We start from the raw sequence: 27,619 nt of genomic DNA, 5'->3' as shown, positions 1-27,619 counted from the left end.
CAAGGCCTCTTTGAATTCCAGGTTTCTCACCTGCAAAATGGGGAAACAATAGTACCCACCTTTTCTGGTGGCTGTATAGGTTAAGTTAAATGGAAATAACACACAATATATTGAGTGCTTACTGTGTTCCAGGGCAGTGCCCTAAGTGGTATGTATAAATTCACTTCTCTTCATAAGGTGGACTGAATTGTGATGCCCTCCACCAAATCCCTATGTTGAAGCCCCAGCTCCCAATGTGATGGTATTTGTAGATGAGGCCTTTTGGAGGTCATTTGGTTTAGATGAGGTCATGAGGGTAGGGCCTTCATGATGGGGTTAGTACCCTTATAAGACCAGCACCAGGCAGTTTGTACTCCTTTCCCTGTCTCCCCTGCATCTGGTATCAGGACACAGTGAGAGCGCAGCCATCTGCAACCCAGGAAGTATGAGCCCTTACTGAGGAACAAAATCGGCTGGCATCTTGATCTCGGACTTTACAGCCTCCAGAACTGTGAGAAATAAATTATTGTTGTTTAAGCCGTTCAATCTATGGTGTCTTATTAAGGCAGCCTGACCTAATACATAAGGCAGCAAAGACATTCTTACCACAAAGGCATAGGTTATAATGGCTTCCTGATGACAAGAGACAAGGTGATGAGTCAGGTAGCTGGAAATACGATCCTTGCTTCCATATAAAGCTAGGATTCTCAAAGGGTCATATGCTCAGTTAAAGCCTGGCCTAGAAAATATTCACAGGAAGATGAAAAGCAAGTTTATTCATCTTAGTCTGAGTTCTGGGTGGATGGGGGAAAAAATGTCTGACTCGAGTATTCATAACCATAGGCTTGTGCTTATGAAAGTCTGAGATTCAAATTTGTTTAGTTTACATGGTTCAGCAATCCCTAAGCCAGTAAGCTACCCCAAAAAGACAGTCCAAAGCTAGAAAACAACTTTGGGCCACACTCTTACATCAGGTTACACAAATTTCTGTGGATACAGCTACACTTTACATGAGTTCATATGCAAAATTATAAAACCTACAAAAAAATAACCAACCAGAGTGTCATGATACAATGACGTAGAACATAATCAGACCTTCATTAACTGGTGATAGCAGACTGCATATAAATCAAAATGAGTGTGAAATGATTATAGACATTTAAAAAGAAATCGAAAAAGAAAGGGATACTATATTTAGAAAAAAGACCAGGCTGGGCATGGTGGCTCACGCATATAATCCCAGCACTTTGGGAGGTGGAGATGAGTGGATCACCTGAGGTCAGGAGTTCGTGACCATCCTGACTAACACAATAAAACCCCTTTTCTACTAAAAATACAAAAATAGCTGGGTGTGGTGGTGCATGCCTGTAATCCCAGGTACTGAGAAGGCTGAGGCAGGAGAATCACTTGAACCCTGGAGGTAGAGGTTGCAGTGAGTGGAGATTGCACCACTGTATTCCAGCCTAGGCAACAGAACAAGACTCTGTCTCAAAAACAAACAATCAACAACAACAACAAGAACAAAACAAAAGAAACTAGGTATATTTGAAAAAGAACCAAAAAGAAAAACTCAAGGGAAAAGTTAAACGAGTGAAGAGTATTATTGAATTTTTGAATGTATACTAGAAAGAAATTACCCATTATGTAACAGAGGGAGAAAGAGAGAGGCTGAGTGACACTGCAGATAAAATGAGAAAGTCCAACATAGTTAATAGAAGTTCTCTAGGGGGGAAAAAGGAGAGGAGAGGAGAGGCAATATTTAATGAGAAATGGCTGGTCTTCATAAAGTTAATTGGAAGAAAAGACAGATTATCTACAAAGGAATGACAGATTAAGACTGTAATAGTAACAATAGAGATCCTGAGAGAAATTACTATCTAGAATTTTTTTACTAGCTAAATCATTCAAAATTGAAAGTAAAATAGACATTTCAGACAAAAATGTGAGAATGTAAGCTCAGTGATGAAAGGGATTTTTGTTTCTCCACTGCTGTATCTCTACTAACTTGAACAATCCTTGGCACATAGTAGGCATTTAGTAAGTATTGTTGAATAAGTGAAAAATTGAACGGTCTCTCACAGTTGCTTCTGGAAGAGGGAAATTGAAATGAGAAGGAAGGATTGAGATACAAGAAAGATTATTGAGTAGAACAATTGTTAAACATGAGTAAATGTAAATAAATATACTTTAGTGGTGGCTCATGCCTATCATCCCAACACTTTGGAAGGCTGGGGTGGGAGGATCACTTAAGGTCAAGAGTTTGAGACCAGCCTGGGCAACATAGACCCTGTTTCTACAAAAAATTTAAAAAATTAGCTAGGTGTGGTGGCACACGCCTGTAATCCCAGCTACTGGGGAGTCTGAGGTGGGAGGATTATTTGAGCCCAGGAGGTCAAGGCGGCAGTCAGCCATGATCTCACCACTGTACTCCAGCCTGGGTGACAGAGTGAGACTGTCTCAAAAACAAACCAAAAATAAATAAATATACTTTATAAAACTATTATAATTTTAATTATGTCTAATATGTTACAGTTTTACAAACAAGATGGAAATAAAGTTCCTGACAACAATAGGATGTAAAGCAGAAAGTAGAGATTGTAGTTAAAGTAGTCTAAGGTTGTGTTTTTTTTCTGGGAAGAATTTAGAGATGTGGTTTAGTTAAAATTCAGATGTAATAAATTTCAAGGGTAGGGTTTTTATTTTCTGGAATGTGATAAACTAGTTTTCTGAGGAAACTATTCTCATTCTAGTACACCTGAATATGCTATTGACAGGGACAAAATGAGCAATTTTTTTCCTACATAGTTGAATTCTTGGAAGGCCAGAAACAATAAGAAAACATGAGCAGGTGCTAAAGCCAGCATTTGCCTGTTAGTATCTTCTGATTCCTGGTGTCTCTGAGCCTGAGTTTTAATCGTAATAGAGGGAACTTTCCCTAACTTACTTTATGATGATAGTAATTTAATATTACATCACCAGACAATAACATTTTTGTAAAGAAATACTAAGGCCATTTTCAAGCCTAAATAAAGGACCAAAAGTCCTAAAGACATTGTTAAAATGTATCTAGCTTCATATAAACCAATAATACAGCATTATCAAGTTAAGTTGATTTTAGGAATAAAAGAGTGGTTTATCATCTGAAAATATGTTAATGTATTGTATCTGTTAATCATCTAAAATCTGTAGCATTAACAGACTAAAGAGGAAACATCCTTGGATCATCTCAACAGATGCAGAAAAAGCATTTGATAAAATTCAGTAAGCATTCATGATAAAAATTCATGGTAAATTCAAAAGGGACCTTTCTTTTCTGGACCAGGATGGATTGTTCTGTATTGCTCCTGCTAAGTATAGCTCAAAACCCTGGACACTGTATGTAAAACAAACATAGGAAGAGTTTGAAAGGTAAAGAGAAGACGACAGACCAGCTAGGGGTTTCACGACCCATGGAATGACATAGCAGTGAGTTCCCTGGACTTGCTTGATTGTTTGTTTGCCTCATATAATGTAAGTGTTGGATCAACTGGCAACTTAGTCAGAAATGGCAATGGGAACATACACCCCAAGAAAGCCAAAAACAGCCTTTTCTCTTTAAAAGATGGTGAAAGAGGAAACGTAGCAAGACAGAAACTTTTGGACAATAACCACACTACTCTAGCCACATGCCATGGAAAGACCATGGCTCCTCCCCTTTGCTAACTCCTGTTAACCCCTGTTAATGACAGATAAAAGGGGTAGAAATTTGAAAAATATTTAATCCACAGGAAGGCAGGAAAAAGAAAACGGAAAATAGACAATAAAATGTCAGACTTAAGCCCTAACATTTTAATAATTACATTAAATGTAAATAGTCTAAACACACAAATTTAAAGACAGTTGGCAGATTGGATATAAAAACATAATCCAACTATGTGAGTGATACATTCAACAACTTGGCGTTATGCTGAGTGGAAAAAAAAATCTCATAAGGTCATATTCTGTATGATTCTCTGTGTATAACATTCTGCAAATGACAAAATGATGGAGATGGAGAACAGATTAATGGTTCCAATGGTTTGGGATGATGAGGGAGGGTGTAGATATGACAATAAAGTGGTAGCAAGAGGGAGATCTTCGTGGTGATGGAAAAGTTTTATATCTTGATTGTGGCAATAGTAACATGGGTCTACGTATGTGATAAATAGCACAGAACTACGCACACACATCAGGTTTTTTCTTTTTGATATTGTACTATAGTTATGTAAGGTTTAACTATTGTTGGGAACTAGGTGAAGGGTACATAGGACCTCTCTACTATTTTTGCAACTCCCTCTGATTATTTCAAAATAAGCTTTAAAGAAACCTATAGCAAACATCACACTCAAAATTGATTTATTAAAAGTATTTTCTTTAAAGTCAGGAACAATACAAGGATGCCTACTATCGTTTCTTGTTTGTTTTTTTTTTTGTTTTTTTTTTTTTTGAGACAGAGTCTCACTCTGTCACCCAGGCTGGAGTGCAGTGGCGTGATCTCAGCTCACTGCAAGCTCCGCCTCCTGGGTTCACGCCATTCTCCTGCCTCAGCCTCCCGAGTAGCTGGGACTACAGGGGCGTGCCGCCACGTCCGGCTAATTTTTTTGTATTTTTAGTAGAGACGGGGTTTCACTGTGTTAGCCAGGATGGTCTCGATCTCCTGACCTCGTGATCCGCCCGCCTCGGCCTCCCAAAGTGCTGGGATTACAGGCGTGAGCCACTGTGCCCGGCGCCTACTATCATTTCTTACATTCAATAGTTTACAGGCAGTCCTAGCCTATGCAATAAGATCAGAAAATAATTAAGGCTGGATGCGGTGGCTTACACCTATAATTCCAGCACTTTCGGAGGCTGAGGAGGGAGGACCACTTGAGCTTGAAAGTTTGAGACCAGCCTGAGCAATATAATGAGACCTTGTCTCTATAAAAAATAAAAAAATTAGCCAGGCATGGTGGCAGGTACCTAGTCTTAGCTACTCAGGAGCCTGAGCCCTGGAGGTGGAGGCTGCAGTGAGCTGTGTTTGCACCACTGCACTTCAGCCTGGATGACACAGCAAGACCCTCAAAAAAAAAAGATTTTAGGTGTGGAAAGAGAAAAAATTATAATCTGTAAGGGAGTCTAGGCAATGAGTATCTGGCATTTTTACTTTCTATTATATATTGTGAGATAGGCTCTTTCTCTCACCAGGTTTTCTCTGAAACTGATGATTTCTAATCCTAAGAGCCAAGGGAAAAGAGTAACAAAAACAATAACATGTCCACACACTAGAAAACTTATCAATGAAAAATATACTTCATGGGACGGCAAGAAGCAACATAGGATTGTAGTTGACAGGCAGCTACTATTATTATATTATTATGAGTATTAATTTTACTCTTCAAGACTCTTATTTGGTGTGAGTCTAGATCTGTTAGAAGGTCACTGATGAAAAAGGACGTGTGGGTGTCCAAGCTGATCTGATTCATACAGCTCAATACATTTATTTATTAATTTTGAGACAGGGTCTGGCTCTGTCACCTAGACTAGAGTGCAGTGGCATGATCAAGGCTCACGGCAACCTCTGCCTCCCAGGCTCCGTTTTTATTTATTATTATTATTTTTAATTAATTAATTAATTAATTTTTTGTAGAGACAGAGCCTCACTGTGTTTCCCAGGCTCATCTCAGGCTCCTGGCCTGAAGGAGTTCTCCCACCTTGACCTTGAAAAGTATTGGGATTATAGCCGTGAGCCACCGCGTCTGGTTAAGTAGTTAATTTAGAAATGTGCAGAGTTAATGTTCGTGTTTTTCTTTTTCTTTTCTTTTTTTTTTTTTGAGATGGAATTTCACTCTTGTTGCCCAGGCTGGAGTGCAATGGTGCAATCTTGGCTCACTGCAGCCTCTGCTTCCCGGGTTCAAGTGATTCTCCTGCCTCAGCCTCCTGAGTAGCTGGGATTACAGGCATGTGCCACCACGCCTGGCTAATTTTGTATTTTTAGTAGAGATGGGGTTTCTCCATGTTGGTCAGGCTGGCCTCGAACTCCCAACCTCAGGTGATCTGCCTGCCTCGGCCTCCCAAAGTGCTGGGATTACAGGCGTGAGCCACTGTGCCCGGCCAGTGTTCTTGTTTATTTTTCATAGTGTTAAGGAACTGGGTGAGAATCAACATCTGGAGGAGAGTTTAGATTTTTCTTCATGGTTAAATTTAAAAAATTCTATAGAACAAATATATTTAGTGTGTGTTAGGCCGATGGCGTTAGATTTCCATACACTCAACATTGGGGAGAAACCTCATTGGCAGTGGAGTGGCTGGTGGTACCAGCTGGGGGTCCCTTCTTTGGTCCTTTGAGTGCAGAGTCTTTGCCCTGGTTGTTCCCTGCTTTCACTGTTAGGAGAAGCCACTTGACTCATGGCTGGCAGATAGCACACCAGTTTCAGTACCTTGCTACATTTATAGAAAACCAGTGTATTAAACAGTGAGGTATAGATAGAAACTGTTTTCCAACAGTGGGTATTTGAATATTAAGAAGTAGTAAATTAGCCAGGTGTGGTGGCACACACCTGTGGTCCTAGCTACTTGGGAGGCTAAGGCAGGAGGATTGCTTGAACCCTGGAGGTCAAGGCTGCAGTGAGCCATGATTGTACCACTGCACTCCAGCCTGGGTGACAGAGCAAGACCCTGTGTCCAAAAAAAAAAAAAAAAAAAAAGTAAAGACATTGTTTTCTTTAAATTTTCAAACTTCTAAAAAAGAACAGAGAATAATATATTGCATACACATGTAGTTGCCACCTTAATTTAACAAATGTTAATGATTTGTTACATTAATCAAGATTAAAAAAATAGTGTACAGCGGATAAAGTTGAAATTTTCTTTACTGTCTCAATCTCTCTCTCCCAAGCTGTAGTCACTCTCAAAGTTGGTGTGCATTCCCTCCTTTTAGGGTTATTATTATTCTAAAATGTGTGTATATGTCTATTTGTCTATCATGCAGATATTCTCTTATTTTTTCCTGAACGTTTTAAAGCTTTAGTGTCACATTTACATATTTAATCCATTTATAATTCATAATTGTGTTAGCATGAGGTAAGGGCTTAATTTTGTCTTTTTGTATGAATAACTCATCATTACTACTTTTGTCTTTAGCAGAGTTTGTTTATGCAGGTATAAGCAAATATGAATATATATTTTTATTTGTTCCCCTTATTTTGTATTCTTTAATTTTTAATTTTGGGGTATATAATACATGTATATACTTATAGGGTACATGAGATATTTTGATAAAGGCATACAGTGCTTAATCACATTAGGGTAAATGGGGTATCTATCACCTCAACCATTTATCCTTTATTTAACAATCTAATTATATACTTTTAGTTATTTTAAAAGGTACAATAAATTATTATTGACTGTAGTCCCCCTGTTGTGCTATCACATACTAGATCTTATTTATTCTAACTACATTTTTATACCCATTAATCATCCCCACTTCCCCCCCAACTATTCTTTCTAGTAGCTTCTGTTATCGGTAGTTCTACTGTTTCCATGAGTTCAATTGTTTTAATTTTTAGCTCCCACAAATAAGCGAGAACATGTGAAGTTTGTCTTTCTGTGCCTGGTATAGTTCACATAACACAATGACCTCCAGTTCCATCCATGTTGTTGCAAGTGACAGGATGTCATCCTTTTTTGTGGCTGAATAGTACTCCATTGTGTATATGTAGCACATTTTTGTTATGATGAACACTTAAGTTGCTTCCAAATCTTGGCTATTGTGAAATGGTGCTTCAATAAATGTGGGAGTGCAGATTTACTGATTTCCTTTTTTGGGGTATATACCTAGCATTGGGATTGCAGGATCATATGGTAGCTCTATTTTTAGTCTTTTGAGAAACCTCCAAACTGTTCTCTATAGTGACTCTAATAATTATATTCCTACCAACAGTGTACAAGGGTTCCCTTTCTCCACATCTTTGCCAGCATTTCTTATTGCTTGTCTTTTGGATAAAAGCCATTTTAACTGGGGTGAGATGATACCTCATGGTAGTTTTGATTTGCATTTCGCTGATGATCATTGATGTTTAACACCTTTTCACGTACTTGTTTGCCATTTGTGTGTCTGTCTTTTAAATTTTTATTTATTTATTTATTTTGAGACGTTATCTCACTCTGTCACCCAGGCTGGAGTGCGGTGGAGCAAATTCAGCTCACTGCAAACTCTGCCTCCCGATCTCAAGTGATCCTCCCACCTCAGCTTCCTGAGTAGCTGGGACCACAGGTGCATGCCACTATACCCAGCTGATTTTGTGTATTTTTGGTAAAGACGAGTTTTCACCATGTTGCCCAGGCTGGTCTGGAATTACTGAGCTCAAGCAATCCACCTTCCTTGGCCTCTCATAGTGCTGGGATTATAGGCGTGAGCCACCATGCCCGGCCTGTCCGTCTTGTTTTGAGAAATATCTATTCAGGTCTTTTGCCTGTTTTTAAATTGGATTATTAGACTTTTTCCTATTGACTTGTTTGAGCTCCTTATACATTCTGGTTATTAATCATTTGTCAGAAGAATAGTTTGCAAATTACTTTTTCTCATTCTGTCGGTTGTCTCTTCACTTTGTTGATTGTTTTCTTTGCTGTGCTGAAGATATTTAACTTGATGTGATCCTATTTGTCCATTTTTGGTTTGATTGTCATGGGGTATTCAGATCATAGCACATTCAAATCATAGCACTAGTTTGTACATTTTTTTTTCTTTTAAACTTCATGCATTTTGCATACAATTTAAGAAATCTAACCCAGGGTCACTAAGATTTTCTCCTATGTTTTCTTCCAGATATTTCATAGTTTTATCTCTCACATTTAGTTCTATTCCTGACTCATTTCAAGTTTTGCATATTGTGTACAGTAAGGATAAAATAAGCAAATATGTATATGCACTTGCATATGAATATCGAATTTTTCAGTACCATTGTTAAAAAGATTATCTTTTCCCTCAATTGAATTGCCTTGGCAATTTTGTTGAAAATCAGTTGACCCATATGTGTGTGGGTCTGTTTCTGAACTTTCTATTTTTTTCCATTGATCATTATGTCTTTTTATGCCAATACCACACTGTCTTGATTCCTGTATCTTTATAATATAACTTGAGATCAGGTAGTATAATTACTCCAACACCCTTTTTCCCCCAAAATGTTTTTTGGCTCTTCTGGTCCTTTGCGTTTTCATATAAATTTTAAAACCAGCTTGTCAGTATCTAAAAAAAAATGCCTGCTAGAATTTTGATTGGGTTTGTCTTGAATATGTAGATTAATATGGGGAAAATTGTCATTTTAACAATAGTGAGTCTTCCAAACATTGACCATGGTATATCTTTTCATTTAGTTACTTCTTTGATTTCTCTCCTCAGTGTTTATAGTTTTTAACTTACAGGCCTTACATTTCTTTTGTTAAATCTATTCTAATGTTAAATCTATTCTAAGAATTTAATATTTTGGGGGGATGCTGTTGTAGATAGCATTTTTTAAACAGGAAAAAATACATATAAATTTTATTATTACATGCACATGTGCGCATGGGAGTCAAGCAAGATATAAATATTCAGAGAAAGATAAGATGGTTCATGCTTGTATACCATCTTTTGGGGGCCAGATGGGAAGGCCATTTTTTGGATACATAATAACTGTACATATTTATGAGGTACATGTGATATTTCTGTACATGCATACAATGTGTAATGATCAACCCAGGGTATTTAGGATATCCATCACCTAAAATATTTATCACTTCTTTGTGTTGGGAACATTTCAAATCTTTTCTTCTAGCTATTTTGAAATATGCAAATTATTGATAACTATAATCACCCCAGTCTGTGATCACACACTACAACGTATTCCTTCAATATAACTGTATGTATGCATTAACCAACCTCTCTTCACCACCCTTCTCCCCCTTCCCAGCATCTGGTAGCCATCATTCTACTCTCTGCCTCCAGGAGATCTCCTTTATTTTAGCTCTCACATGAGTGAGAACATGCAAAATTTGTCTTTCTGTGCCTAGCTTATTTCACTTAACATGATGCTATCCAGTTCCATCCATGTTGCTGCAAATGACAGGGTTTCATTCTTTTTATGGCTGAATAGTATTCCATTGTATATATATACCACATTTTCTTCATTTATTTGTTGATTGACACTTAGGTTGATTCTATATCTTGGCTATCATGAATAGTGCTGCAGTAAACATGGAGATGCTAATATCCCTTTGACATACTGACATCCTTTCCTTTGGATAAATACCCAGTAATGGGATTGCTGGATCATGTGGTAGTTCTGTTTTTAGTTTTTTGGGAAACCCCCATACTGTTTTCCATAAGGGCTGTACTAATTCATGTTCCTGTCCACAGTGTATATGAGTTCTCTTTTCTCTCCATCCAGGCCAGCATCTGTTATATTTTGTGGTTTTGGTGATAGCCATTCTAACTGGGGTGAGATGATAGCTCACTGTGGTTTTGATTTTAATTTTCCTGATGATTAGTACTCTTGAGCATTTTTTTCATCTACATGTTGGCCATTCTTTTGAGAAATGTCTATTCAGATCCTTTGTCCACTTTTTAATGGGATTTTTTTTTTTTGCTCTTGATTTGAGTTCCTTATATATTCTGGATATTAGTCCCTTGTTGGATGAATAGTTTGCAAATATTGTCTCCCATTCTGTAGTTTGTCTCTTTATTGATTGTTACTTTTGCTGTGCAAAGGCTTTTTAGTTTTATAGGGTCCCATTTGTCTATTTTTATTTATTTCTATGCATTTGAAGTCTTAGCCATAAAATCTTTGACTAGACTAATGTCCTGAAGTGTTTTCTTCTAGTAGTTTTAAAGTTTTGGGTCTTATATTTAACTCTTGAATTCATTTTGAGTTGATTTTTGTGATAGATGCCCAGTTTCATTCTTCCGTAATATGGATATTCAGTTTTCCCAACACCATTTATTGAAGATATTATTCTTTCCTCTGTGTTTTTCTGGTACGTTTGTTGAAAAATCAATTGGCTGTAAATACATGGATTTATTTCTGGGTTCTCTATTCTATTCCATTGGCTTGTGTCTCAGTTTTTATACCAGTAGTAACCTGCTTTGGTTACTATAGCTTTATGGTGTATTTTGAAGTCAGATAGCATGATACCTCCAGCTTTGTCCATTTTGCTCAGCATTGCTTTGACTATCCAGGGTCTTTTGTGGTTTATATGAATTTTAGGATTGTTGTTTCTATTTCTCTGAAGAATAGCATTGGTATTTTGATAGGGATTGCATTTAATCTGTAGATTGCTTTGGATAATACAGTCATTTTAACAATATTCTTAGAGCCTATTTGCATAGTACGTTTTTCCATTTGTTTGTGTTCTCTTCAATTTCTCTCATCAGTGTTTTGTCATTTTTGTTGTAGAGGTCTTTCACCCTTGGTTAAATTTATTCCCAGGTATTGAATATTTTTTGTAGCAATCGTAAATGTGATTACTTTTTTAATTTGTTTTTCAACTAGTTTATTATTACTGATTTTTGTAGTTGATTTTGTATTATGCAACTTTACTGAATATATTGATCAGATCTAAGAGTTAAAAACAAACAGTGGAGTCTTTAGGTTTTTCTATATATAAGATCATGTCATGTGCAAAGAGGGACAATTTGGCTTCCTCTTTTCCAGTGTGGTTGCCTTGGATTTCTTTCTCTTGCCTGATTGCTCTGGCTAGGACTCCCAGTACTAAGTTGAATGAGAGTTGTGAAAGTGGGGCATTGTCTACTAAGCCAGACAATGGCAGAACAAAAAAATAAAACTACAGGCAAATACTCCTGATAAACACAGATGCAAAAATCATCAACAAAATACTAGCAAACCAAATCAAGTAATATATCGAAAAGATAATATACCATGATCAAGGGGGATTTATCCCAGGTATGCAATGATGGTTCCACATATGCAAATCAATAAATGTGATACATCACATCAACAGAATGAAGAACAAAAACTTAAGATCATCTCAATAGACATAGAAAAGGCGTTTGATAAAATTCAACATCCCTTCATCATAAAAAAAAAACTCTCAAAAAATTACACATTAAAGGAACATACCTCAACACAGTAGAGGTCATATGTGACAAACCCATAGCTTACATCCTACTGAGTGGGGACAAGTTGAAAGCCTTTCCTCTGAGAACTGGAAAAACACAAGAAGAACCCATGTTTATTGTGTTCTTGTTTGTTGTTGTTGTTGTTATTTTGAGACAGGGTCTCACTCTGTCACCCAGGCTGGAGTGCGGTGGTGCTATCTCAGCTCACTTCAACCTCTGCCTCCCAGGCTCAAGCGAGTCTCCCACCCCAGCCCCCCGAGTAGCTAGGATGACAGGCATGTGCCACTACACCCAGCTAATTTTTGTATTTTTAGTAGAGATGGGGTTTCCCATGTTGGCCAAGCTGGTCTCGAATTCCTTAAGTGATCCACCCACCTTGGCCTCCCAAAGTGCTGGGATTACAGGTGTGAGCCACCATGCCTGGCTGAATGTTTCTTTTCTTCTTATATTGATATTTGTGTATGTGTTATAACAATTCCTTCTTTTAATGTTATGGAGTGGCTTTTTTAGGGAAAGACTTTTTTTCTGTAGATGTATCTATATTGTTGCTGGGGAAAGGTGTTTTGGCTTTGATTCTGGGTGGGTGCAGTAGTGTAGTCTCCGTATGATTTCTTCACCTTTACTCAGACTAGTTTCTTGGCTTCGCAGTGGTGTAGGCTATAATTGTTGGTGGAGGCTGTGACAAGACTTTGCTGGGGACTGATATGCCAGATGGGCTGGTCCCCTGGAATCAGTAGTAGCAGTGGCATTCTAGGAATGCCAGTCTTTGGGCTCCCTTGGGACTCCAGGTGGTATGCTTGGGTGCTGGCAGTGCCAGTGGCCGACCAAGTGGGTGGGTCCTTGGATCCCCCGGGTGACGTGTGAGGAGTTGACAGTGGTGGTAGCAGTGGTGCGCCAGTCCTTGCACCACTCAGCAGCGTGTGTGGCTTTTAGTGGTGGGAGCAGGCTTGATAAGCTAGTCCCTAGACCTCCAGGAGGCATGCAGTGATGGGTGGCACTGGTGGCAGGATAGGCTAGGTTTTGCTCTGGAGAACTGTCCTGCGTACTGTAGAATGTTTACCAGCATCCCTGTTCTTTAGCCAGTAAATGCCAGTAACATCACATGGGAACTTGTTAGAAATACAGTTTCACAGGCCCTGCTGCACTGCACTGAGTCTAGAAACTAAGGTGATGTGGCCCAGCATTCTGTGCTTTAACAGCCCTCAGGTGATTCTAATGTATGCTCAAGCTTGAAATTCCACTGCCTTGGTAGATTGCAAGGTTCCCCCTGCCCCCAGAAAGAACCTGTATTAGTCAAGGTTCTCTAAAGGGACAGAACTGATAGGGGGGGGTGTGTGTGTGTGTGTGTGTGTGTGTGTGTGTGTGTGTGTGTGTGTGTGTGTGTGTGTGTATGTGTGTGTGTGCGTGCACATATACATATATGCACACACACACATATCTATATATGAGAGTTTATTAGGAGAATTGACTCATATCATCACAAGGTGAAGTCCCACACTAGGCCATCTGCAAACTGCGGAGCCGGGAAGCCAGTCCGAGTCCCAAAACTTCAGAAGTAGGGAAGCCGACAGTGCAGCCTTCAGTCTGTGCTCAAAGGCCCGAGAGCCCCTGGCAAAGCACAGGTGTAAGACCAAGAGTCCAAAAGCTGAAGAACTTGGATGTTCAAGGGCAGGAATCATCCAGCATGGGAGAAAGATGGAGGCCAGAAGACTCAGGTCTGTCTTCTCCTTCCACATTCCTCTGCCTGCTTTTATCCTAGTTGTGCTGTCAGCTAATTAAATGGTACCCACCCAGGTTGAGGGTGGGTCTGTCTCTCCCAGTCCACTGACTGAAACATTAATCTCCTTTGGCAACACCCTTACAGACACAGCCAGGAACAATACTTTGCATCCTTCACATGCAATCAAGTGACACTCAATAGAGTGTCACATCACAGAACCATTATTATCACTATATCGTTGACTAGCATAATGGCAAATTTATGCTTATTGACCAATTAGTAATTGCAGAGCTTAATCTTTTTAAGGTAGCTTTAGCCAGGCTATTCAGAGAGATCTGTATGTACTTTCTACACATTTATGAAAAAGAACACCAGTTGGGAAGAGGATTTGAACTGAAATGGGACTACAAAAGGTAGTCTCCAGTGAGAGACAGACTTTGTTTCAATAAAAAGAATTAGATTTTAGTAAAATCCTGTCTGAAAATGGAGAGGATGTGTGAAAGGTACAGAATGACCCATCTCTTAGAAGTATTAAGCAGGACTTGGATGTTAGTTAAGGTGAAGCTTTCAGTAGTAACGCAGGATAAGGAGAATGGCAGACGTATACTCTTAAGCATCCTTTCCAGGTTTTGTGTTTTAGGGTTTTCTTCACCTTTTTTTTCTCCTGTGGCACGTAGCTCTAATCTTCTTTGATAGCTACTTGGTGCTTTCTGAGATTTAGCAGTTTTCCTGCATGTATGGTCTTTGACCTTTCCCAGGAGTTGGCATGTGCACTCCAGTGTGGGATTCTTTCCTGTGTAGTTCTCTACTGCCTTTGGAAACAGCGCTTTGTGATTACATTGACAGGAGCTCCTCTTACTATCTGCTTATTTTCAGAAAGAAGTTATTTCTCATTCTTGTTTTAAAGGTTATTATCTAGATCTGGCCTGTTATGCTCTTCTTTTGGTGTGAACAGAATAGAGGGGATTTCTATGCTAGGTTTTAAATAAGGAACATTTGTAACTTAAACTTTCAGAAGATATCTCACATGAAACTGGCTGCCTGCCACAGGAGTAACTTAGATCTCTCCACCTTGTTGTCAGGAGCCTGAAACAGAGATTTCTGCATTGGATATGAGATCAGATTGACTTTTAAGGGCTCGTCTGACTCTTTGCCTTTCAAGTTTTGATCAGAAGTCTCAGCTTTTTTTCTCCAGGTTTCGATTTAACAATCTAAGTCTAATTCTAACATTGGTATGTAGTGCCTAATAAATGTTGCTTAAGTAAAATGAACTTGGAAACATTCTTCATGGTATCCTCTTTTTTCTCTTGCAGTTAAAAGGGCCAAATTCCAGGGTTCACCAGGTAAGGCCAGCTTTCTATTATGTCTTTTCCTCTTGTATTTGCTGTTATTTCAAAGCAATTAAAAAAATTATTAATTCATTGATCAAATTCAGTAATTTGATTCATTACTTCACTAAATTAATTCATGAAATCATTAATCTAGTGAAAAATTAGTTTTCTTACCTCTTGGCTAACCCAATTCTACTTCTCAATAATAGCTATATATTTAGAGGTTTTGATATACCTTTTCCAACTTTTTCTCAGAAAAAAGTCTGAAATAGTGTAAAAGGATAAATATTGACAATTAGCAGAAACAATTTTTTTTTTTACTTTAAGTTCTAGGGTACATGTGCACAACGTGCAGGTTTGTTACATAGGTATACATGTGCCATGTTGGTTTGCTGCACCCATTAACTCGTCATTTACATTAGGTATTTCTCCTAATGCTATCCCTCCCCCCGTCCCCCACCCCATGACAGGCCCCAGTGTGTAGTGGATAAATATTGAAATATCAGTGTATCATGTCTTGCAGTTCATGAACCTGTTTCAGCTTGAGAGTGTGTGTATATGTATCTATTGGGTCATATATAAAATTTCTTAAAATTTAAAATATTCAAATAGACCATGTGAAACATATCTTATGCAACCTGCTTTTCCCCCCAGCAACACATCATGAAAGTGTATGTGTGTGTGTGTGTGTGTGTGTGTGTGTATGTGTGTGTCTGGTTCGTTCTTTTAAGGTGCTGTACAGAATTTTGTTGTAGATTTGTACCCTGATTAATAGGTCCCTGATTGATTAATACTTGATTAATATTTAGGATCCCAAGTTTTTGCTGTTACAAATAATAAATGTTCTTGTGCACTTCTCATTGCTTGCTTTTGCAAATGTGTCTATGTACTAGATTCAGAAGTAGAATTGCTGGGTCAAAAGTATATATATATTTTTAAAAATTTGGTAACTCCTGCCAAATTGTTCTCTTGCAAGTTTTTACTATATATACCGAGACCAAAAGTTTATGAACATTTATTTTCCCAAGTCCTTATCAACATTCGATATGAAACTTTAAAATGTTTGTCCATCTGAAGATTAAAAATGGTATTTCCTTATTTTAATATGCATTTCCTCAATTTTGATTGTCACATTAGGAAGACTTCCTCTGGTTACTGCTGGGGAAGGAGGGAGGGGAGCTGGAGGGTTACTGGAAATATATGAATATGCTTGAGAACCCAGGAAAACCTGAAAAACTGGACCTTGGGTGCAACAGTAATGAAAGCAGTTTCTGAGCAGTTTCTTGTTTTAAAGGTTATTATCTTTCTGTCTCTGCTGGCTCTTTTTTTCTGAGAATCTGCTCTGTTATTTCTCTCCCAGCTGGTTTTCTATGCTTACCCATCTTGCACCCATAATAGCTGCCTCAGTGGAATTTATACCCCTTCCTTTTAGCTTCAGCACCAACCACCAATTGTCAATATTTATCCTTTTACCCTATTTAAAATCTTTTGAGAGGGAATCAGGTTTGTTTCAGCTTTTGGCCAGCTCATGGATTGGCTGCTCTTGGGTTATTTACTCTTGGTCTGGTCAGCTATGTGTGATTGGATGTTGGGGTGGAGTACAAAATAATGTGATATAAAACATAGCTCAGTGGCCTACTGCACTACTACTACTGGATATGGATGGAGATTCCCCTTGTATGGGCTTTTATCCTCATATTTCTTTAATATAATTATAAATTTTCCCTGTTGATAAGTATAAAACCACACCATTTTAAATGATATTTAAAAGAAAGACTTACCTTCAGCTGAAAGTGTATGACGGGTTCCATTTTCTCATATCTTCTGTAACATTAGGTAATCATGTTAAGCAATGTTTGCCAATTTGATGAGTCAAAGTGATAGTTTGCTATTTTTTCATTGTATAACATTAGGATTAATTTCTTACATAGAAAAGCAAACCCTCAATTCAGTGCCCCTGATCATGGCTGATGTGGATGTAGTGAGGCGAGTGCCAAATGTGCTGTAGTAAGAATTAGGTGAGATGCCTGAGTTTGAAGTTTCAGGCCACCACCTTTGTTTAGTAATCAACTTGTTTAGTACTCAACTCTCAGGTTAGAGAATTTCCTTTTCTCAACTCTGTGATAATATTTCTTTTTTTGGCTGGGCCTGGTGGCTCATGCTTGTAATCCCAGCACTTTTGGAGGCCAAGATGGGTAGATCACTTGAGGTCAGGCATTTGAGACTGCCTGGCCAACGTGGTGAAACCCCATCTCTACTAAAAATACAAAAGTTAGCTGGGCATGGTGGCGCACACCTATAATCCCAGCTACTTGGGTAGCTGAGGCATGAGAATTGCTTGAACCTGGTAGGTGGAGGTTGCAGTGAGCCAAGATCATGCCACTGCACCCTGGTCTGGGTGACACAGCAAGACTCTGTCTCAAAAAAAAGATTTCTTTTTATGTAACTTGTGCTTTAGGCCAAACTGAGTAGATCGAGCTTGAAATCTATTTTCTTTGTGAAGATTTTTCCTTAATTTTTGTCCCTGTTAACAGCTCTGCAGTTCTTTATCACTTTTTCTTTTTTCCTTCTGGTATGTATCTCTTTCTACATTTTATTAAATTTACATACCTTATCTTTCCTAGTAGGTCAATTAGATTTGGATTTTTCCCCCCAGATGGCAAGTGGGCTATATAATTAACATAGTAGGTTAGGATTAACATTACAGATTAAATAAATTAGAACAGGAAATATCAGTGTATCATATCTTGGCATTCATGAATCTGTTTCAGTTTGAGTGTGTGTGTATGCATATCTGTTGGGTCATATATAAAATTTCTTAAAATTAAAAAAATAGTATTTTAGATTATGCTCTTGAAGATAGTACGTAGTTTTATAATTTCGGCAACTCTGCTATGTCTTGAATGAGGCTATATTGTACAATATAGCTTAATTTTTTCCTGCACATGTAATACTTTAATTTCTATATTGCTTAATTCCAAGGGCTTTGTGAGATGGGTAACAATCTGAGCACTAAGTATTATGTCTCCATTTTGTATTTTTTCAAAGATAAATTTAACACATATGTGACCCTGAAAGTACAGAATGTGAAGAGCACAACTGTAGCAGTTCGTGGTGATCAGCCTTCCTGGGAACAGGATTTCATGTTGTAAGTATTTTGCAGCAGCAGTGTGCCTACATATTTTATAATCTTTTTAAGGGAATTGCATTGGATGAAACAATTAGAAGATTTTGTGTATTTTTGAGATTTATAAAATGTACTGGCACTGTTAAATACTGTTTTGAAAACTGTGGAGTTATAGAAATAAGTGAGGTTCATGGTACATGAAGCACAACTGCAGTTTTGTTTTCTCATGGATTCGTAATTTGTTCTTAGAGATGAATGATAATGCAGGTAAACTCCCAATTGATTTGTGTTGGTGAAAAACTACATAGGCAGATTTTCTCAGTGGTCAGAATTAGAATAGAGTACAGCAGACTTAGCATGACATTAAACATAACTTCATCTTTCTTTGATTCTCAGAAGGCTCTTTGAAGGAATGTGGCCTTGCATGTGAGAGACTGTATCTTCATGTGTACCTCAGTCATCTGTTTTAGAGGCTGAAGATTTCTGTGCCTATAATCCTTTTGCTTTATGGAGTAAAATGTCCTATATTCAATTAATTAAAATGAATAAATATTAGTAGAATTTCTCGTGTATGACAAAGTTTAGTATATTATGATTTTAATTAAACTTTGGCTTTGAAAACTTGTTATTTCTTTCTTTGGTCCCTTTAGTTTCAGGATTTTTTTGTTCCTGTTCTACAAAAGGGGAGAAAAGTGTAGAATATATTGAAGGACTGGGCAAAACATTTAGCTTCATAGGGCACTAGTTTCCTTATCTGTAAAGGTCTTCCTTTCTCAGAAGATTATGCTTGTTTTTTCTGGGAGTTGGAGGTGGGCATGAAGGGGCTGAATGAGAAAACGTACTGAAATTTGCTGTGAAATTTGAAACTGAACTGAAATCTATTTGCATGTTTTATAGTGCAGCTCAGAGGGACATAGGGATGGTTATTATTTTTAAGGGGAGACATTTCCAATCCTCTGGGCTCTTAGTATATTGCATTTTTTTTCTTTTCTTTTTTTTTCTGAGGCAGGATCTCCCTCTCTCACCCATCCTAGAGTGTGGTGGTATGATCATAGTTTACTGCAGCCTCTAACTCCTGGGCTTGAGCGATCTTCTTGCCTTAGCCTCCTGAGTAATGGAAACTACAAGCATGTACCATCACACCTTGGCTAATGTTTTTATTTTTTGTAAAGATGGGGTTTCACTATGTTGCCCAGGCTGATCTCAAACTCCTGGGCTCAAGCAATCTTCCCGCCTTGGCCTCCCAAAGCTGTGGGATTACAGGTTTGAGCCACTGCACCCAGCTTATATTGCTTCCTAAAGGACCATTATTGTGATAGTTTAAGGCAAACATTATAAGGTTTTGGGCTAGGACAATAGCAGAAGACATAGAAAAGGATGAATAGAAGGTATTCAGGAAGTAGAACCAAAAGATTTTCTTGGAAGATGGGTTGGGTGGTATGCCATTCAGTAGGATAGGGATTAATATCAGTTATGGACAATCTTATATTTGAGATTCTTATAGGACAGATAGGAAGGATGAGAGGTACAGAAGATAGTTAGAAACCTAAACCCGGCACTCAGGGAAGAAGTCTGTTTTGGAGAAATATTTTGGTCAGTTGAAGCCATAGGTGAAGATGAGAAAGCTTAGGGAGAGAATGTGTATGGTGAGAAAAGGGACTGGGGTAGAAGCTGGAGAGTGGCAGCATTTAATGAGGGGAGAGAGGGAACTAAAAAGGATTGAACAGAGGGCTAGGAGAGCCAGGAGATAATGGTGTCTTGGAAGCTGAGGGAGAACTGGGCTTCAAAGAGAAGGAGGCCAATGGTGTCATGTTTCTTTCTCACTGGTTGCTTCTCTCTCTAGATTATATAAGCCTCATTTATTCCCTCTCTCAGTGACAGTGATATGAGACTGAGAGTACCTGTTTCCTTCTTTACACATGCAGTGTACAGAGTCAGCTACAAATGGTTTATGCAAGTCTCTTTCCATACCAGTATGTTAGCCATAGTCCTGGCTATGGTTTATAAACCTAGCACTTCCAGTTGGCTATAACCATAATTTCCAGTTATAACTCTTCCCATAATGTGAGGCACAGTGATCTTCTGCAGCCTCTCATCAGCATAGCTAGCATTATTCTTATGTGTTTATTTTCCAATTTCCCATAGCACTTCCCCTTTTGACCCTGCTGTGATATGTGTGAATTTTCTTCCTGTCTCCCATGTTGAGATGCTGTGTGAATTTTGCCCTCTCTTCTTTTACACGTGGGTTTTATTAGCTACTTTCTCTACTTTTCTGCTCTTCCTATTCCTTATTCCTCCTATCCTGTCCTATTTTATTTATTTACTTATTTTTTTTGGTTCACTCCTTGCAGAACTTAGTCTACTACCCTGTCCTTTTGTCACCGGAATCTCCAGTGCTGGTTTCCTATCTCCCGTTCTCCTTTTTCCTTCTCCATGATGTATTATGTGGCAAAACTAATATTTGTTTTGGTATTTCTTATATTATTTGTTTTTAATATTTTCATATCTTGTTTTTAGGATTAGATTGTTCATTTCTTAAGGGTAAGGTGGGCATCTTCACTATTTGTGTGCATTTGTGTAGCCCAGAGTCTGCTATACACGTGTTTATGTATATTGTTGATTGAATTAACAGAAGAGCAGCTCTCCGAAGAGCAGATTTTCTTCTTTACCTGTTCAGTCAAGCTGTTGAAGACCTCTGGCTATTTCTTCTGTTTGTTGGCTTGAGATGCTATTTGGGAGTTGATTTGGGAATATTATATATGTATCCCCAAGCAATTTTTCTTTTTTTCTTTATTTTGTGGGACAGGGTCTCACTCTGTTGCCCAGGCTGGAGTGCAGTGGCACCATCTTGGCTCACTGCAGCCTTGATCTCCTGGGCTCAAATGATTTTCCTGCCTCAGCCTCCTGAGTAACTGGGACTACAGATGCATGCCACCATGTCTAGCTAATTAAAAAAAATTTTTCTGGGAGACACTAGGTTTTGCCATGTTGTCCAGGCTGGTCTCAAACTCCTGGGCTCAAGTGATCTTCCCACCTCAGCCTCCCAACATACTGGGATTACAGGCATGGGCCATTGCACCTGGCCCAAGCAATTTTTCGATTCCATATTCAAATGATGGATAAGTCCAATGGATTTGAGGATGTCACATATATTTTCCAAGACTAATTGGTTAATTAGGCTGAATTAAATTATGTGACAAAAAGCTTAGTTTCTCCACTGTGAACATTGTAACTTAGTGGCTAGGCTTATTCATCTAGTTTGTGGCTCTGAACAGCTCTCCAGATAGCTTAGAAGTTTTTGGACACAAAAACTGAGTCCTATATTATGTTTCTTCTCCAAAGCACCAAGTCATATGTCTTGTAAGTGCTCAGGAAATGCTAATTAAATGAATAAATTAACTCAGTACATTCTATGCCGTATTATATTTATATAAAAGGGACAAATTTTCTTTGCTTTATTCATTTTCAACACCTGACGTGAATTCTGTGGCTGTCATTCTATACCTCAAACTTGTGAACCTGAGAACATTTATTTTATAGCACAACAGGGAACCCAAGCTTTCTCTAAAGTACAAACTTGAAGCTTCTACTTGTGATAAATAGTTGTTGTTTTCCTGAGAATGCCTTTCTGCTTTCTCTGCTGGAATTGGTCTTTTCTCATCTTTCTTGGATTACCCCTCAAGTAACCTTGTGTTTCAATAAGAGCTTTCTGGAGAACGTTTTTAGCATTAACACAAGTACTATTTGCGTATTCTAGTTTAAGACTGGGATTATGTTTGAGTTAGTCCTTCCAAGCAGATATTCAACCATGTATGATACTGCTTTTAAATAGTGCTTATCTGGCTCTTTATGGAATGATTTCTTTTCGAATTTTTTCCCCTGGTTATTATTATAGGAAAATCATTATATTTATCATTATCCCATGGTAATAATTTTGCTTATAAGTGACAGTATCTAGCTTAATAATGATTAATGAGCCTCCAGGGACTGAGTGGTGTGAACTAGCACACTCTAGAGCACCTCACTTGCCTGTGACCACATGTTCCTATCAAACTTATATGTTCTCAGGGACCCTACTTCTACCTGGACTCCCTTTCATAAATCCCCCCCTCCCCCTGGCTTTTTTGGTGGGGATGGAGTCTGGCTCTGTCACTCAGGCTGGAGTGCAGTGGCGTGATCTTGGCTCTGCCTCCTGGGTTCAAGTGATTCTTGTGCCTCAGCCTCCCAAGTAGCTGGGATTACAGGCGTGTGCCACCATGCCCAGCTAATTTTTGTATTTTTAGCAGAGACAGGGTTTTGCCATGTTGGCCAAGCTGGTCTCAAACTCCTGACCTCAGGTGATCCGTGCACCTCCCAAAGTGCTGGGATTACAGGCTTGAGCCACCATGCCCAGCCTCATAAATCTTGTAAAGTAGACTTACCTTTCCTAAAAGTTTCCTGTATACAGTGTGTAGTTTAAGTTGAAGCAGTGTTAGTTAACAATAAAACATATGAAACTGTTGCCTATGGGTGGAAATTGGCAGGCAGGCCTGGCAATAATGTCCTTATTACTTGGCCTCATATTGTGTGAAACTGCATTAGTCTAATTATGATTGTATCTCCAAAGCGGAAAGAATGGATAGACAAAGGCATTTTTCTTTCTTTTCCCCCCCCCCCATCCCCACTGAGGTTTAATTGGGATATAAAAAACTGTACATAATTAATGTATACAATTTAGACATATATATACTTGTGTTACCATCACCATAATCAAGGTAGTAAATATATTTATCACCTCTAAAAGTTTACTTGTGTCTCCTTTTTTTTGTTGTATGTGTGTGTTAAGAGCATTTAATATGAAATCTACCCTCTTAAATTTTGAGGTGCACAGTACCTTATTGCTAACTGGAGGCACTATGTGGTATAGCAGCAGGTCTCTGGAACTTATTTAACTGTAACAAAGGCAGTTTTCTATGGATACCTTATATAGGTTTCTTGGAGCCTAAAAATGTTCGCGGCATTCTGGGAAATTTTGATTTTTCCTGAAGACAGGATCCTGGTGAGAAAGCATTCAAAGTTTAGCAAAACAGGAGCGGTAGTTGTTTCTTTCATATTGTCTAGCTTTCCTCAAAGGGCTTTCCTCTTTCCCTTAGTGAGATTAGTCGCCTGGACCTGGGTCTAAGTGTGGAGGTATGGAACAAAGGACTGATCTGGGACACCATGGTGGGGACTGTGTGGATTGCGCTGAAGACTATTCGTCAGTCGGATGAGGTCAGTCATTGCATTTTCTGTTTGGAAGTATGGTTCCCAGCCCATGCTTCTCCCCATGCTAGCTCCACTTTAGCTAATATTCATCCATGCATCTTGGATTATTCTTCCCCCTTTCTAATTAGAGGGCATGCAACCTGCCTGTTCCTAACTTCACCTGAAGGTTCAGATGATTTTATTTATGTCTGGCCTACCCTGTGTCCTGTGACTGAACTCATAGGCTCCAGAGCACCTCTTCAGCCTTATCAGGTAGATAGCCCCTTCTGAGGTATGTGTGTGTCGGTGTGTGTGTTTACTTAGGGTACTTGTGGTTTCTGTGTTCTCCTCTAAGTCACTGCCCTGGGAGGAGTCCCATTAAACTTCCTTAGCCAGCTGGCTGGCTATTCTCTGCTTTGTTTCTTTGAGTTACCAATCTCCAAGGAACTAGTTTTCAGTGCCCTTCTTCTGCATGTAAGCCTGACAGAGTTTAAGGAACTACCAGGCTTGGCAATTTGTATTCACACTGTCTCTATACGTTATTTCTAGGATTGAACTCTTGCCTCACTTTCCTAGACTAGACCATAGCTCAGCATCATTTCCCCACTTTGGACCTGGACAAAATCTGTTATATTCCTGTTTGGTGTTAACATGGACCATGAGTTTTCTCTGGGAGTGGGGAAGTTGAAATTGCCTCTATTTTCTGTATTTCTTTTAGTTCTAGATAAGTCTCTACTCCCCAGGCAGATGGGCAGTTCATTTTCATTGCTGCCCCAGTTCAATCCTATTTAGCCAGCAATGTTAGTAGCTTTTTACTGACTAGAAACAGTGACACAGTCATTAAGAACTGTGCAGGTTAAATATTGATCCACAGAGGTACTTAGTTTTAGAGTATGGTACTCCAGACATTCTGTCCTCATTAGACCTGCAGAGCTGAGCACAGTGAAAGCTGCTCTCCCCACCAAAGAGGGAAAACAGAAGCCACATGCAGTGGAGGCAGGTGGTGACAGTGGTGTGTTTGCCTTATCAGGATGTGAATGGCCCTCAGAAGCTCAAACAAGGAACTTCAGAGAAAAAAACCTGACTCTTGAACTAAGAGGGAGCCAAGAAAGATTAAACTTTAATCTTACATCTTTGTTTCCTAGGAAGGGCCTGGGGAATGGTCCACATTAGAGGCAGAGACGTTAATGAAAGACGATGAGATCTGTGGAACTAGAAACCCAACTCCTCATAAAATTTTGCTTGATACAAGATTTGAGTTGCCTTTTGGTGAGTAAAATTTTAAAACTATTTAATAATTTTTACCATATTGTTTGGAATTGTTTGCTAGTTGTTTCATTAATGTATATTCTGTCACCTCAGCCATCTCCTTTGAGGATATTCTGTCTTCATTCACTCTTTCTCATAACACTTCACCCAGGGAATGGTGCAAAATAGAATATAGAATAGTGCTCATTAAAGAATCTACACTAAAAAGCATTCTCTTCAACTCATTTAATTTTCTGTGACTATTTATTATAATGACTTATGAAATATTTGCTTGTTAGATTTATTATTTTGAAAATAAACATTTATTGTCTTGAAGTGACTATATATACCTTCTGATTTGTTAATTTAAGTATTAAATAGCACTGATAAATAGAATAATAATTTAAAATGTAAATTAAATCACAATACATGCTCATGATAAAAATTCAAATAGTAAGGAAATGTACATGGATAAAGTTAAAAGTTTATTTTCCCAGTTCCTTTAATCTTCTTTGCATTCTCCAGTGTGAAACCACTGTTAACATTCTTGTATTTTGGTTTAGACACATGATATTTATTTTCCAAAAACTTATTTTGGCAAAATTTGGATCATACCCTATGTAATATTTATTTGCTGATATATAGTGTTTTACAAACTGCTTAGACATTTATCCTGAACATCGCTCCATGTTATACTTTAAGATCTATCTTATTCATCTGAACAGATGCCTCTACCATAATTTATCTTTTTTTTTTTTTTTTTTTTTTTTTCCTTTTTTTGAGATGGAGTCTTGCTCTGCCCAGGCTTTAGGGCAGTGGCATGATCTTGGCTCACTGCAACCTCTGCCTCCTGGGTTCAAGTAATTCTCATGTCTCAGCCTCCAGAGTCACTGAGATTACAGGCTTGTGCTACCACACCTGGCTAATTTTTTGTAATTTTTAGTAGAGACAGGGTTTCACCATGTTGGTCAGGCTGGTCTCGAACTCCTGACCTCAAACAATCCGCCCACCTCTGCTTCCTAAAGTGCTGGAATTACAAGCGTGAGCCACCATGCCTGGCCTACCATAATTTATTTAAGTAATCCTTTATTGATTGACATGTAGGTTTTTTCTTTTTTTTTTTTTGATGTTGTATACCGCGAACTAATAACTCTGTATATCTTTGCCCATTTTGAGTCTAGAATAAATTTCTTAAAGTAGAATTGCTGGATCAAAGTATAAGTACATCATTACTTTTTATGGAATCTACTAAGTTCCTTGTCCAAAAGGTTATACCAATTTATACTCTTATAAATTATATCTGGGGAGTGCCTGTTTCTGCACATCCTTGGCAGTCTTTTGTGTTTCCCAATGGTTAATCTTTATTTGATTATTTTGTATGATACCTTATCGGGGGAAATTCAGCCCCCAATATTTCACATGGGTCCTTTTCTATTTTTCCTAAGTGTCGGCCGGTCTAAGAAATAAAGGGAAAGAGTACAAAAGAGGGAAATTTTAAAGCTGGGTGTCCAGGGGAGACGTCACATGTCAGCAGGTTCTGTGATGCCCCCCAAGGCGCAAAACCAGCAAGTTTTTATTGGTGATTTTCAAAAGAGGAGGGAGTGTACGAATAGGGTGTGGGTCACAGAGATCACATGCTTCACAGGGTAATAAAATATCACAAGGTAAATGGAGGCAGAGCGAGATCACAGGACTGGGGCGAAATTAAAATTGCTAATAAAGTTTCGGGCATGCATTGTCATTGATAACATTTTATCAGGAGACAGGGTTTGGGAGCAGACAACCGGTCTGACCAAAATTTATTAGGCAGGAATTTCCTTGTCCTAATAAGCCTGGGAGTGCTACAGGAGACCGGGGCTTATTTCATCCCTTATCTACAACTGTAAAAGACAGACATCCCCAAAGCAGCCATTTCAGAGGCCTCCCCTTAGGGACGCATTCTCTTTCTCAGGGATGTTCCTTGCTGAGAAAAAGAATTCAGCGATATGTCTCCTATTTGCTTTTGAAAGAAGAGAAATATGGCTCTGTTCCGCCCGGCCCACAGGCAGCCAGCCTTCAAGGTTATCTCTCTTTTTCCCTGAACATCGCTGTTATCCTGTTCTTTTTTCAAGGTGCCCAGATTTCATATTATTTAAACAATTTGTGCAGTTAACACAATCCTCACAGGGTCCTGAGGCCACATTCAACCTCAGCTTACAAAGATGACGGGATTAAGAGATTAGAGTAAAGACAGGCATAGGAAATCTCGAGTATTGATTGGGGAAGTGATAAGTGTCCATGAAATCTTCACAATTTATGTTCAGAGATTGCAGTAAAGACAGGCTTAAGAAATTATAAAAGTATTAATTTGGGGAACTAATAAATGTCCATGAAATCTTCACAATTTATGTTCTTCTGCCATGGCTTCAGCCAGTCCCTCCATTCAGGGTCCCTGACTTCCTGCAACAGTATCTTGTTTTAGTTTAGTTGATTTCTATTAGTTTTATTTTAATTTTTTACTGTTCATATTATTGATATTTGCATATCCTATTGTTATTGCTGTCATTTTATCATCTCAGTGTATTTGTATCTTGTATCCTATGGTGATTTAAGCAAAAATGACATGATTTTCCAGCTAGCTCAGAAAGAACTAAACTCAGAACAACTATTATTTCAGAAAAATAGAAAGGAAGTCTTTCTTGTGGGACTGTAGACCAAGCTGCAAGTGAAGGGAAAATCAATTGGAGGGAGTGGGTCTTGGTTCAAATACCACAGATATTGGCCATTTTCACCAAATTTTAGTAGATATTCTTGAATAAATGTTTTTTCTTTTGCTGTATGCACTTAGAACCATTTCCAGAGACTTTAAATGGTTGTTTTTTTAATGTTGTATTACTTTTTGA

General features: G+C 38.4%; 1 protein-coding gene across 4 annotated transcripts in view; it reads left to right on the top strand.

Moving 5' to 3' along the window:
* The window catches only part of UNC13B (unc-13 homolog B), a 243,295-nt gene that overhangs the window by 50,594 nt on the left and 165,082 nt on the right, over positions 1 to 27,619 (top strand). For all 4 annotated transcript variants that reach the window (XM_063696260.1, XM_031014608.2, XM_031014607.2 and 1 more), the window contains exons 2-5: positions 15,122 to 15,151; positions 18,188 to 18,287; positions 23,399 to 23,516; positions 24,635 to 24,758. In XM_063696260.1, the coding sequence (XP_063552330.1) occupies positions 15,122 to 15,151; positions 18,188 to 18,287; positions 23,399 to 23,516; positions 24,635 to 24,758 (372 nt within the window). The remainder of the gene's footprint in view (positions 1 to 15,121; positions 15,152 to 18,187; positions 18,288 to 23,398; positions 23,517 to 24,634; positions 24,759 to 27,619) is intronic.

This window comes from Gorilla gorilla, chromosome 13 (genome assembly GCF_029281585.2).
Source record: "Gorilla gorilla gorilla isolate KB3781 chromosome 13, NHGRI_mGorGor1-v2.1_pri, whole genome shotgun sequence".
Taxonomy (NCBI): Eukaryota; Metazoa; Chordata; class Mammalia; order Primates; family Hominidae; genus Gorilla; species Gorilla gorilla.
This window is presented reverse-complemented; position numbering and strand designations above follow the sequence as displayed.